The following is a 13,804-nucleotide window of genomic DNA, read 5'->3' as shown; positions in this document are numbered from 1 at the left end:
CTGGCGTACATATGTATATATGGGAGCTATATCTAAATATAAACCGATTTGACATGCATAGTTAGAATAATAATCCTGCTATCTCAGCAAAAACCATAAATGGGAGAATAATTTTGGCCTCCGTGATCATATGGGTGTAAATCGGCCGAAAGATTTTTATGGGAGTTATTCAACAAAAATTAGCACGCTTAACGATACTACTCATACGTACTCCTTGTGCAAAATTTGAAGCAAATCATGGCAAACCTCTTGCTTTTGAGGCCATATGAGTCTAAATCGGGCGAAAGATATATATGGGAGCTATATCTAAATCTGAACTGATTTTAACCAAATTTAGCACACTGAATTATACTCTTAAATAAGTGAAAATCGGACAAAAAATATATATGGTAGCTTTATCTAAATCTGAACCGATTTGGCTGATATTTTGCACATCTTACGAAAGCCCCAAAATATTTGGCTGGCCGAAATTTTGAGAAAATACGTTGATAAATACGTCAATTATGACCAGATCGGTGATAAATATATATGGCAGCTATATCTAAATCTGAACCGATTTTTTCCAAAATCAATAGCGATTGACTTTGAGCCAATGTTAAACTCTGTGCCAAATTTGCGGACGATCGGACTTAAACGGCGAGCTGTACCTTGCACACAAAATTACATATACAAACGGACGGACAGACAGACAGGCATCGCTAAATCGACTCAGAATTTAATTCTAAAGGGTGATACGGTCAAAACTTGGTCAATATAAACTTGACGTATTTCTTTCAATTTTGCATTTAAAAAACCTGAACACCCCTCATTTTGAAGGTGTGTGTGTGTAGAATGTTGCTCCCATTTTGATTTTGGAATTCACTCTTCAGTTGTCAAAATGCCGTCCAAGCAAGAAGAGCAACGTATCAAAATTTCGCTCGCGCATCGCGAAAATCCGAGCTACTCGCACGCAAAGTTGGCAAAATCGCTAAAAGTTGTCAAATCAACCGTTAGCGAAACCCTAACCTCTCTCTCCGAGATGCCGCAAATAAGCTGGGTGTATCGTCTACAACCGTGCATCGAGCCCAAAAACGAGCCGGACTATCGACTTACAAGAAGGTAGTGACTCCAAATCGCGATGATAAACAAAATACGACGGCCAAAGCGCGATCCCGGAGGCTGTACACGACGATGCTGACAAAGTTTGACTGCGTGGTAATGGACGACGAAACCTACGTCAAAGCCGACTACAAGCAGCTTCCGGGACAGGAGTTTTATACGGCAAAAGGAAGGGGAAAGGTAGCAGATATTTTCAAGCACATAAAACTGTCAAAGTTCGCAAAGAAATATCTGGTTTGGCAAGCCATCTGTACCTGTGGCTTGAAAAGCAGCATTTTCATAGCTTCCGGGACTGTCAACCAAGAAATTTACGTGAAAGAGTGTTTGAATAAACGTCTGCTGCCTTTCCTGAAGAAACACGGTTGTTCCGTACTGTTTTGGCCGGATTTGGCATCTTGCCATTACGGTAAAAAGGCCATGGAGTGGTACGCCGCCAACAACGTGCAGGTGGTTCCCAAGGACAAGAACCCTCCCAACACGCCAGAGCTCCGCCCAATTGAGAAATACTGGGCTATTGTCAAGCGGAACCTAAAGAAGACCAAAAAACTGCTAAGGACGAGCAGCAGTTCAAGGCAAACTGGCTTTCTGCGGCGAAGAAAGTGGACAAGGTGGCTGTACAAAATCTGATGGCAGGTGTCAAGCGTGAGGCCCGGCAATTCAGATTTGGAAAAGCGAAAGCCTAACTGAATATTTTTCCTGAATTTTATACTAATTGAGCTTGAAAAAGAAATTTAATTTGATTTTTTAAATAAACTATTTCACTGATTTACACGCGTTTTCCCATGACCAAATTTTGACCGTATCACCCTTTAAGACGATCGGTATACTAAACGATGGGTCCCAGACTTTTCCTTCTTGGCGTTACATACAAATGCACAAACTTATTATACCCTGTACCAAAGTAGTGGTGAAGGGAATAAAAATTTTCCATATCAATATCGATCCATAATTATATAAAGTGATCCCCAAATTTGACTTCTGGGGTTTCATGGAGGAACAAATTTTCTACGATCCGGTTAAAATTTGATTCCTTAATTACCGGTCGAATTGGTTCATAAATATTTATAGACTTCTCCATATAGGTATGTAATCTGTCTTTTTGTCGAATATAGACTGCATCTTACAATTTAGAGAGCAATGCTAAGAAGTTTTTAGATACCTTGACAACGGCTAGTGTTTACTCAACGGAAGAAATTTCATAGTAGATGACAATTTTTCGTAGAACTTTCTACGCAATCCATGGTGGTGGGTACATGAGATTCGACCCAAATTCCATCATAGGGTTTTAGTTTCATTTTGTCCACTATTGGATGGGCAATATCTATCTCAAATATTGGTCTCAGATCTCAAAAAGTGTATATATTCTTGGTCGCGATGAAATTCTGTTTCGATGCAGCCATTTCCGTCTGTTAAAATAACGCTAAATTCCAAATGAAACAGAATAGACGTATGGTATTGCAATTGGGTCCCTTTTAAATATGGCTCTCAATATAAACCGTACATATAATATTAAATATTATTAAATTGAAAATTTTCGAATATTGAAGCCAAATATTTCAATTACCCATTAGTAAACGAAATGATCTGTAAACTTTGCCATTAAAGTTGAAAAGTTTACGTATCAAAACAGAAAAACATATACAGCTTCGTCAGCCTGGCCCTATCGCCCATATATACCATATATAAAATTGAAAAATATGTAACATTATAATATGAAAAAGTCATAGCCTTTGGCAAACATAATCAACTCTCATTACAAACCGTATAGATGGCATTGGTAGTTCCAACGTTTATACTCACTTGTATTTGCCGGCATCTCGTTCCTTGGCTTTCCTCAAAACCAAACTGCCATTCGACAGGAGTAGAAAACTGTAAAACACAACAAGCAAAGGAAAAACCAATATCCGATTACATATAAATACCATACTACATATTCAAAACTCATCAAAACTTAAAAACAAAACAAAAACATGGTATAGTAGAAAAGTGGAAAAAAAATTAGAGGAAAAATAAAGCTAAAAACTTTAAAGAACAAAAATAATTAACAGCCATCAGGAGCACACATCCATCGGGACTGTTTTTTCGGCTTAGCACAGGGGGACTGTATCACAACAGTAGCACTGAACATCGAAGTTGTAACATTGAGGAGGGCTTGTTAACAAGTCACTCAACAATGCCGCATCACAACAATCAATTTTGCTGTCTGGCATCAAAGAACTCCCACTATGTTGAGTTACAGGTATTCATACATCATACATGGAAAAAAAAGATTTGGAATTGAGTAGCAAAGAGTGTGTAAAAAAATATAGCTCGTTAGCAATAAACTAAAACGAATTTTATGAATTTAAATATATTCGTAATTTTATTTAGCAAGAACATCCTAAACGTCTAAAGAGTGTACTAATCTAAAAAATCTCGGAAAAAATAGATGTTGTTTTTAAGAGCATACCAGTATCACCCATCAATTTTTTTCCACTTCCGATTAAATTCTTTAAATTTTAAATTTTTAATAATTAAATATCGCAAAAAAGAAAAGAAAATCAAAAAAAAAGTAAAAACCCAATAAAAATAATATGAAAAAGTGTAACCCCGCCGGTTGACATTTTCACTTCCATAGGTTAGGTTAGGTTATGTGGCTGCCCGATGTATCAGGCTTACTTAGACTATTCAGTCCACTGTGATACCAGAATCAGAATCACCTCCTGAGTCGATCTAGCGCTTGGTGTTCGTCCGTCTGTCCATGTATTTCTTGTTCACAGGATTCCGGTCGCAATTATTAACCGATTTTGATGAAATTTGGTACAGGAAGTTTTTTTTGGGCACAAGGACGAACGCTATTGAATTTGGAAGAAATCGGATCAAATTTAGATATAGCTCCCATATATATGTATCGCCCGATTTCGACAAATGGGGTCACGTTGCGCGTTTTTTCAAACGGATCATCACCAAATTTGCTAAAAGGTAATCTTTTCCATCGCCCTTCAAGTCTGCAAAATTTTATACAAATCGGTTCAGATTTAGATATAGCTCTCATATATATGTATCGCCCGATTTTCCCAAATTTGGCCACAAAACCTTTATTTATCAACCGATCTTACTCAAAGTTTGCTAAATATAATCTTCTATAGCACTAACTATATGTGAAAAAAATCATCGAAATCGGTTCAGATTTAGCTATAGCTCCCATATATATGTACCTCCCGATTTTTCTAAATATGGGGACAAAACCCTTATTTATCAACCGATCTTACCCAAATTTGGCTAAATGTAGTCTTCTATAGCACTAACTATATGTGCAAAAAATCATCGAAATCGGTTCAGATTTAGATATAGCTCCCATATATATGTATAGCCCGATTTTCCCAAATTTGGCCATAGAACCCTTATTTATTAACCGATCTTACTACAAGTTGGCTAGATCCAGTCCTCTATAGTACTGAATATATGTGCAAAATTTCATCGAAATCGGCTCAGATGTAGATATAGCTCCCATATATGTATCGCCCGATTTTGAAAAATTCGCCCCTAATAACCTTATGTTTGACCATACAGGCCTCATTTCTTAACTGATCTTACTCAAATCTTGCACAAGGTAACCTTTTGTGGTATTAATCAAACCAGCAAAATATTATGCAAATTGGTTCAGATTTAGATATAGTTTCCATATATATGCATCGCTCGATTTTCCCATATTTGACCATAGTACTCTTATTTATTAACCAATGTTACTCAAATTTCAAATTTTGATGTACTAGCCGATCGTACTTATACGTACTTGTAGCTCTTACATAAGAATATTGCTCGATTTTTACAAATTTGTATTTATTACCCACACTAATTTAACGATTTTCTCTTTTTTAATAATGGGCTCAATATTAGTGGCATACTAGCTCCGTAGGCGCAATATAAACACAGCCAGTGTTGCTAGAAGCAGGGGAAATTCCCTATATGTAGGGTTTTTCTAATATTTAGCGTCTTGTAGGGACGTAGGGCCACAATGTAGGACATTTTCACTCAACACAATTTGTAATAATTTTTACATTTTGGTGGCTCTAGAGGAGGAAATTAGAAGCCGGCGAGGCTTGATCTTTAACAATGTGTGGTAAACTTTATTCCTGTAGAAAATTTTGTCAATATTTTATTTCTATAGAACATTTTGTCAAAATTGTATTTCTATAGAAATTGCTTTCAAAATATTATTTCTATAAAATATTTTCTCAAAATTTTATTTCTGTGGAATTTTTTCTCAAAATTTTATTTCTATAGAATTTATTGTCAAAATTTTATTTCTATAGAAAAATTAATTACAAAATTTTGTTTATAGAAACTTTTTCCACAATTTTATTTTTATGGAGATTTAACAAAAAAGATTACTAATTTGGGTAAATTTCTACTGTGGCAACCGTGGTGGTAATACAAATTTATATTCTAAGTTATGTACGTTGCATATTCATGTTTTAAGATAATAAAGTACTTAGAACCATTTTTGTTTTGTAAAATTTTTTACATTTAACGAAAAATATAGTAGGGAAAATTGTTTGGGAATGTATAGGAAAGTAGGGAACTTTTTTTGTCTTTGTATGGAACTTTTTTTGTCTCTGGCAACATTGACTATGAGCTATAGTCAGATTGACACAAAGCACCCATAGACACGTACTCCTTAATTTTCTTAAATATACTCCTTAATTTTCTTAAATATCTCCCAGACCTATATGTTACCCCACAAATGCTTATGATTACTAATTCTGTAATGGTGGTTTAGGGTATGATATAGTCGGCCCCGCCCGACTTTCTACTTTACTTACTTGTTTTCCATTTAAACTGAAAAAAATTGATAATTCTCATAATTTGCAAAACCTTCTTAAAAGAACTTCCATGGAAGTGAAAAGGTCAACCGGCGGGGTTAAAGTTTTTAACTTTAACTTTACTTATATTTGTATAGCAATTATTTATTGAAGAATTTCTTGTAAATATTTAAGACGTCATTAATTGTTCTACGAGTAATTGGTGCAAATTCCCACTAAAGGACAGAATAAATAACCAAAAAATTTAGGCAGTTCTTCTAAAGGCACGACGTTAAAAGCACTTCAAAAACTGTCCTCCCAAAGATGTTTTTTATTTTAACTGCACAGGAAGTCCATTTGAGTCAATTTTTTATGACTCGCATTTTTCATAGTTTTAATGGAAAATTTAAAAATTTTTTTTGGTTTCAAATTGGTTAAAACCAAATTAAGAATTAATAAAATGGTAAAAATTATTTAACTATTGCAGAAAAAATGCTAAATTCGTTCTAGAAAAATTGCGAATTTTTGAAAATATTTTAGGTCAAACGTTCCTGACAAGAATGCATCAATGATCACAAAAAATTTTTTTAATTATTTTTTTGTCAGCATGTCACAAAATTTTTAATTCACATCCAAAACACAGAATTCGCATCACACCTTAAGAAGTGATACAAGTTCAGTGCTACGGCTGTTAAAATGGTGGACGTCCGTCCTATGACAAGCCCATGTTAAATTCATAGCTTCTGCGCCAATTTTGCACTAATTTCAGATCCAAAAACAACATTCGCACCACTTTTTTGGCGACGCTTTTTGTTTTGCTGGGAATCTATTGTTCGATATATCAAAAGTTTTTCCTTTCTGGCGGAGAGTAAGACTAGTTCTTGAAGATCTACCTATGGGGGCATCCTACTAAGTTGTCCCAGGACATGTCCTTTGGAATAAGTCCAAGACGTGTCCTAAAGTGCAAAATTTGCCCCGTCAATGATAAACCCATATTAAAACAAGTAAGGAAAGTATAAAGTCGGGCGGGTCCGACCATATTATACCCTGCGCCACTTTGTAGATCTAAATTTTCGATACCATATCACATCCATCAAATGTGTTGGGTGCTATATACAAAGGTTTGTCCCAAATACATACATTTAAATATCACTCGATCTGGACAGAATTTGATAGACTTATACAAAATCTATAGACTCAAAATTTAAGTCGGCTAATGCACTAGGGTGGAACACAATGTTAGTAAAAAATATGGGAAACATTTAAATCTGAAGCAATTTTAAGGAAACTTCGCCAAAGTTTATTTATGATTTATCGCTCGATATATATGTATTAGAAGTTTAGGAAATTTAGAGTCATTTTTACAACTTTTTGACTAAGCAGTGGCGATTTTACAAAGAAAATGTTGGTATTTTGAACATTTTTGTCGAAATCAGAAAAACACATATATGGGAGCTATATCTAAATCTGAACCGATTTCAACCAAATTTGGCACGCAAAGCTACAATGCTAATTCTACCCCTGTGCAAAATTTCAAGTAAATCGTAGTTAAAAATTGGCCTCTGTGGTCATATGAGTGTAAATCGGGCGAAAGCTATATATGGGAGTTATATCTAAATCTGAACCGATTTCAACCAAATTTGGCATGCATAGCTACAATGCTAATTCTACTCTCTGTGCAAAATTTTAACTAAATCGGAGTTAAAAATTGGCTTCTGTGGTCATATGAGTGTAAATCGGGCGAAAGCTATATAGGGGAGCTATATCTAAATCTGAACCGATTCCAACCAAATTTGACACGCATAGCTACAATGCTAATTCTTCTGCCTGTGCAAAATTTCAATTAAATCGGAGTAAAATATTGGCCACTGTGGTCATATGAGTGTAAATCGGGCGAAAGCTATATATGGGAGCTATATCTAAATCTGAACCGATTCCGACCAAATTTGACATGCATAGCTACAATGTTAATTATACTCCCAGTGCAAAATTTCAATTAAATCGGAGTAAAATATTGGCCACTGTGGTCATATGAGTGTAAATCGGGCGAACGATATATATGGGAGCTATATCTAAATCTGAACCGATTCCAACCAAATTTGACATGCATAGCTACAATGTTAATTCTACTCCCAGTGCAAAATTTCAACCAAATTGGGGTAAAACTCTGGCTTCTGGGACCGTATTAGTCCATATCGGGCGAAAGATATATATGGGAGCTATATCTAAATCTGAACCGATATCAATAAAATTTGGCACACTTGACTATAGTACTAATTGTTCTTCTTGTGCAAAATTTTAAGCAAATTAGGGTAAAACTCTGGCTTCCGGGGTCATATAAGTCCATATCGAGCGAAATATATATATGGGAGTTATATCTAAATCTGAACCGATTTCTTCCAAAATCAATAGGGTTCTATTCTGAGCCAAAACACATACTTGTGCCAAATTGGAAGTCGATTGGACTAAAACTGCGACCTAGACTTTGATTATAAAGATGTGTTCACGGACAGACGGACATGGCTATATCGACTCAGGAGCCCACCCTGAGCATTTTTGCCAAAGACACCATGTGTCTATCTCGTCTCCTTCTAGGTGTTGCAAACATATGCACTAACTTATAATACCCTGTTCCACAGTGTGGCGCAGAGTATAATGATCAATCCCTTCTATACGCTTTGATCAGATCTGGGACTGGTCCATACACACGTAAATTATTTTTAATATATTTTTTTTTTCTGTGTATATTCAGTGTATGGTGCTACGAATGATGTTTTGCTGGAAACTGCTTCCGGCCGATGGATATGTGTGTGTGTTTGTTCGTGTGTGTGTGAGCGATTTTTTATGCAGCACTTTAAATTCTACTCGCCTGTTGTCATTGGAAATTTTCGATAACGATACATTGCCATAGAACCAAGTCACATTGGCGGGTGGTACACTGTAAACGGGGCAATTTAATGTATACGTTAATCCAGTGAATGCCGTTAAATTAATATTTGCCGGTCGACGTTTAAGCACTGAAAAGAAAGGAGAAAATTAAACATGGAAAATAAGAAATTAATTCATCTTGACATGAGATAAGAATGATGATTTCGTATAAAACAAAAAAAAAAAAAATATTCATGAAACGTAATGTGCATTGATTGCAAAGAGAATAAAATGTAAATTAATTTTGGGAAGAAATTGAAATTAAGCCGCATACAAAATGTCGATAGCTTTAATTTCGAACGGCTTTATATACATTCTACTATGTATGATATGGGCGACCAAAAATTGGAGGAAAATATATAAACGAATGCAGTTCTAGAAAACCAAGAAATGATTAATCAATTGTCTTTTTTTATAAAATGAAGCGAAAATATGCCGTTAATTAAACTGTTGATTAAACATTGTGGAATGATTTGAAATATTAGTGATTTAAAACAAGTGAAGGCATTGTGAAGTTTTGCAGGCTCCATACCCTATTTATGAGCTTTTTCAACCAGAGTAGCAAAAGTGCTCCGAAAATTGGTTCAAACGCATGGGGAATATTTTGAAAAACAATAATGCCCTGTCCCTGTATATTATATGGAACGAAAGCTTTCTTTCGTATTCCAAACATTAGAAAATTGATTTTGTTTCCTCTATTTCATATTTTGTTGTCGTGTAGCAAACGAACGTATACAATAGTTGTGTTCCTTTACGTACTACTAGTTACTACTTTTACTAGTTTTTACTAGAAACCGTTCCTCAACCCCAAAAAATAGTAAAAGTAGTAAACAATTTTAAGAGAACAATGTCAAAATGCATGTCTCTTTTAAAATTTTTTTACTACAAGTTACTCGACAAATTCTTTCGAGTAAAAGTTGTAGATATGTCATGACAAAAATAATTATTTGTTTTCAAATTTTCCAAACTAAAGTAGTTCCAAATCGCTTGTTTTTGGAAATAAATCTGTAACTTTTTAATGGATTAAGATATCATCATTATTTTTTCTTTGTGCCAAAGCTGAAATGTTTTTCTCTATATTTAGAGGTTTGTAGGTCCCTAGTGGATTCACGGGCTGGTCTATAGACGTTGGAAGTTGGACACCTCGGATGTATGCAATTTAGTGTTACTTGGCAAACGCGCAATTATGCACCGATTTTCATGATTTTTGCTTTGCTGGATAGAACTTATAAACTACCATAAAAAGATTGTGTATGTGTGCGAATATATCTAATATTTGCGAGATAGGGCCTTACAATTTATTTTTTTTTTTTTGCAAAATTTGAACAAAGTGGGGTCTGTATTTTGAGTCTAGAAGGACTACATTCCTTATAAAATTCTACGTATTCTGGAGGAAAATTTTGTGCACCTTTGTGCTTTAGATTTAACGTGTAGACTCCACAATTTGGAATTTCAAAACAATGCCGAACCAATACCACTTGTTTCGAAAAAAGTACCAAAACATTGACCGACTCACACCAAATTCGGCACACCCTTTAATGGACCAAAAGTACCTCTACGTTTTGAATTTCATGCAAATCGGATGAAAGTTTTAATGTCTATGTCACGAAGACCCCAATTCGGGGGTCGGTTCATATGGAAGCAAAATCGAAACTTAGGCCGAAGTAGTCCCATCTTCAAAATTGACCTGCATGTAGAAAAAAAGTGTCTGTTAAAATTTCAGCACTATAGGTTCATTATTCAAGGAAGTAGCCTGATTACAAGAGATAGCCAGACAGAGAGACATCGTCTTATAATTTCTCCCAGATCAAGACTGTATATACTTTCTATAGTCAGAATTCGTTATTTGTATGTGTTACAAACGGAATGAAAAACCCCACCTTATAAGATACTGATAATATGCGCTATTACTCTACTTTATGGCCCAGAGTCTTACTTTGATTAAAAATTTTGCAAAAGGAGCACTTTTTATAACAAAGTAAAGACCATAGCTTCTTTCTATCGTAATAAGGATTTCAAAGTTTCCTGCAAAAAATCTGCCATTTGTCAAAAACAAATTTCGATATAAAAGTATTTAATTTACCTACATGTTTTGAAAATATTTATTCAAATCACAATGTTTCTTTTGTTTTTTATTTGACATTTTTACAATTTTTACTATATTTTCGTTCCTGTACATTTAACAAATATAGAAATCTGAGAGGATTTTCAATATTTCTCTCTTTTACTACTTTTTACTATGAGTAAAGTAAAGGAACACACCTAATATGTTGTAAGAAAAAAGTAAAAACTTTGTTTAAATTTAAATGAATTCCCAGGCCAAATATTTGAAAATACTTATCTTTGACAATCAATGTATTCTCATACAAACGAAACGAACTTTCAACAAGTATATACGGCCGTAAGTTCGGCCAGGCCGAATCTTATGTACCCTTCACCATGGATTGCATAGAAACTTCTACTAATGACGGTCATCCACAATTAAATTACTTGGGTTGCGGCCGATGGCAAGGCATCTTAAAACTTCTTAACATCATCTTCTAAATTGTAAGTTAGTCCATGCGGGATATATAGTAGACGAAAGAAAGGTCCATTAAATACGTATATATTCAGTTCTTGACCGGTATATATAGGGAAGAAATAATTACGAACCGATATGAATTTTTGTGAGGTAATTATAGAACCAGAACTGAAACATGAGGGTTGCTTTATATGGGGCTATATACAATTATGAACACGAGTCTACCAAAAATGGCAGTTTTTTTTACCGTTTGGTAGATTGGTGGAATTCTTGATGTTTTGAAAGTTTTTGCGAAATATTCCTCTCCAACTATGAAATGCTTCATAAACTTTCTATAGAAATAACATTTTGACAAAATTTTCTATAGAAATAAAATTCTGAAAAATTTTCTATAGAAATAAATTTTTGACAAAATTTTGTATAGAAATAAAATGCTGACAAAATTTCCTAAAGACGTAACATGTTGACAAAATTTTCTATAGAAATATAAAATGTTTTTCTATGGCAATAAAATTTTGGTAGATTATTTTTGGCTCGAATGGCAATCGTGATGTTTCTGTGATTGGAGATCGGTTTATTTGGGGGCAATATATAATATAGATCGATACGGACCAATTTTGGCATGGTTGTTATCGGCCATACACTAGCGAAATGTACCAAATTTCAACCGGATCGGATGAATTTTGCTCAAGAGGCTCCGGAGGTCAAATCTAGGGATCGGTTTATATGGTGGCTATATATAATTATGAACCGATATGGACCAAATCTGGCATGGTTGTTAGAGACCATATACTAATACCACGTACCAAATTTCAACCGGATCGGATGAAATTTGCTTCTCTTTAAGGCTCCACAAGCCAAATCTGGGGATCGGTTTATATGGGGGCTATATATAATTATGAACCGATATGGACCAAATCTGGCATGGTTGTTAGAGACCATATACTAATACCACGTACCAAATTTCAACAGGATCGGATGAAATTTGCTTCTCTTAGAGGCTCCGCAAGCCAAATCTGGGGATCGGTTTATATGGGGGCTATATATAATTATGGACCGATGTGAACCAAGTTTTGCATGGTTGTTAGAGACCATATACCAACACCATTTTCCAAATTTCAGCCGGATCGGATGAAATTTGCTTCTCTTAGAGGCTCCGCAAGCCAAATCTGGGGATCGGTTTATATGGGAGCTATATATAATTATGGACCGATGTGGACCAAGTTTTGCATGGTTGTTAGAGACCATATACCAAATTTCAACCGGATCGGATGAAATTTGCTTCTCTTTTAGGCTCCACAAGCCAAATCTGGGGATCGGTTTATATGGGGGCTATATATAATTATGGACCGATGTGAACCAATTTTTGCACGGTTGTTAGAGACTATATACCAACACCATTTTCCAAATTTCAGCCGGATTGGATGAAATTTGCTTCTCTTAGAGGCTCTGCAAGCCAAATCTGGGGATCGGTTTATATGGGGGCTATATATAATTATGGACCAATGTGAACCAATTTTTGCACGGTTGTTAGTGACTATATACCAACACCATTTTCTAAATTTCAGCCGGATCAGATGAAATTTGCTACTCTTAGAGGCTCCGCAAGCCAAATCTGGGGATCGGTTTATATGGGGGCTATATATAATTATGGACCGATGTGGACCAAGTTTTGCATGGTTGTTAGAGACCATATACCAAATTTCAACCGGATCGGATGAAATTTGCTTCTCTTTTAGGCTCCACAAGCTAAATCTGGGGATCGGTTTATATGGGGGCTATATATAATTATGAACTGATATGGACCAAATCTGGCATGGTTGTTAGAGACCATATACTAATACCACGTACAAAATTTCAACCGGATCGGATGAAATTTGCTTCTCTTTTAGGCTCCACATGCCAAATCTGGGGATCGGTTTATGTGGGGGCTATATATAATTATGAACCGATGTTAACCAATTTTTGCACGGTTGTTAGAAACTATATACCAACACCATTTTCCAAATTTCAGCCGGATCGGATGAAATTTGCTTCTCTTAGAGGCTCTGCAAGCCAAATCTGGGGATCGGTTTATATGGGGGCTATATATAATTATGAACCGATATGGACCAAATCTGGCATGGTTGTTAGAGACCATATACCAATACCATATACCAAATTTCAGCCGGATCGGATGAAATTTGCTTTTCTTTTAGGCTCCACAAGCCAAATCTGGGGATCGGTTTATATGGGGGCTATACATAATTATGAACCGATATGGACCAAATCTGGCATGGTTGTTAGAGACCATATACGAACACCACGTACCAAATTTCAACCGGATCGGATGCAATTATGAACCGATGTGAACCAATTTTTGCACGGTTGTTAGAGACTATATACTAACACCATTTTCCAAATTTCAGCCGTATCGGATGACATTTGCTTCTCTTAGAGGCTCCGCAAGCCAAATCGGACGATCGGTTTATAT

The 13,804-nt window shown here is 35.3% G+C and overlaps 1 protein-coding gene across 1 annotated transcript in view; it reads right to left on the bottom strand.

The window, feature by feature from the left end:
* Positions 1 to 13,804, bottom strand: part of plum (IgSF transmembrane protein plum) — a 499,814-nt gene that overhangs the window by 18,577 nt on the left and 467,433 nt on the right. Inside the window, exons 5-6 of the mRNA XM_075291754.1 lie at positions 8,752 to 8,899; positions 2,899 to 2,967 (exon numbers count right to left, since the gene is read on the bottom strand). Of these exons, the coding sequence (XP_075147869.1) occupies positions 2,899 to 2,967; positions 8,752 to 8,899 (217 nt within the window). The remainder of the gene's footprint in view (positions 1 to 2,898; positions 2,968 to 8,751; positions 8,900 to 13,804) is intronic.

Source organism: Haematobia irritans, chromosome 1 (genome assembly GCF_050003625.1).
Source record: "Haematobia irritans isolate KBUSLIRL chromosome 1, ASM5000362v1, whole genome shotgun sequence".
NCBI lineage: Eukaryota > Metazoa > Arthropoda > Insecta > Diptera > Muscidae > Haematobia > Haematobia irritans.
This window is presented reverse-complemented; position numbering and strand designations above follow the sequence as displayed.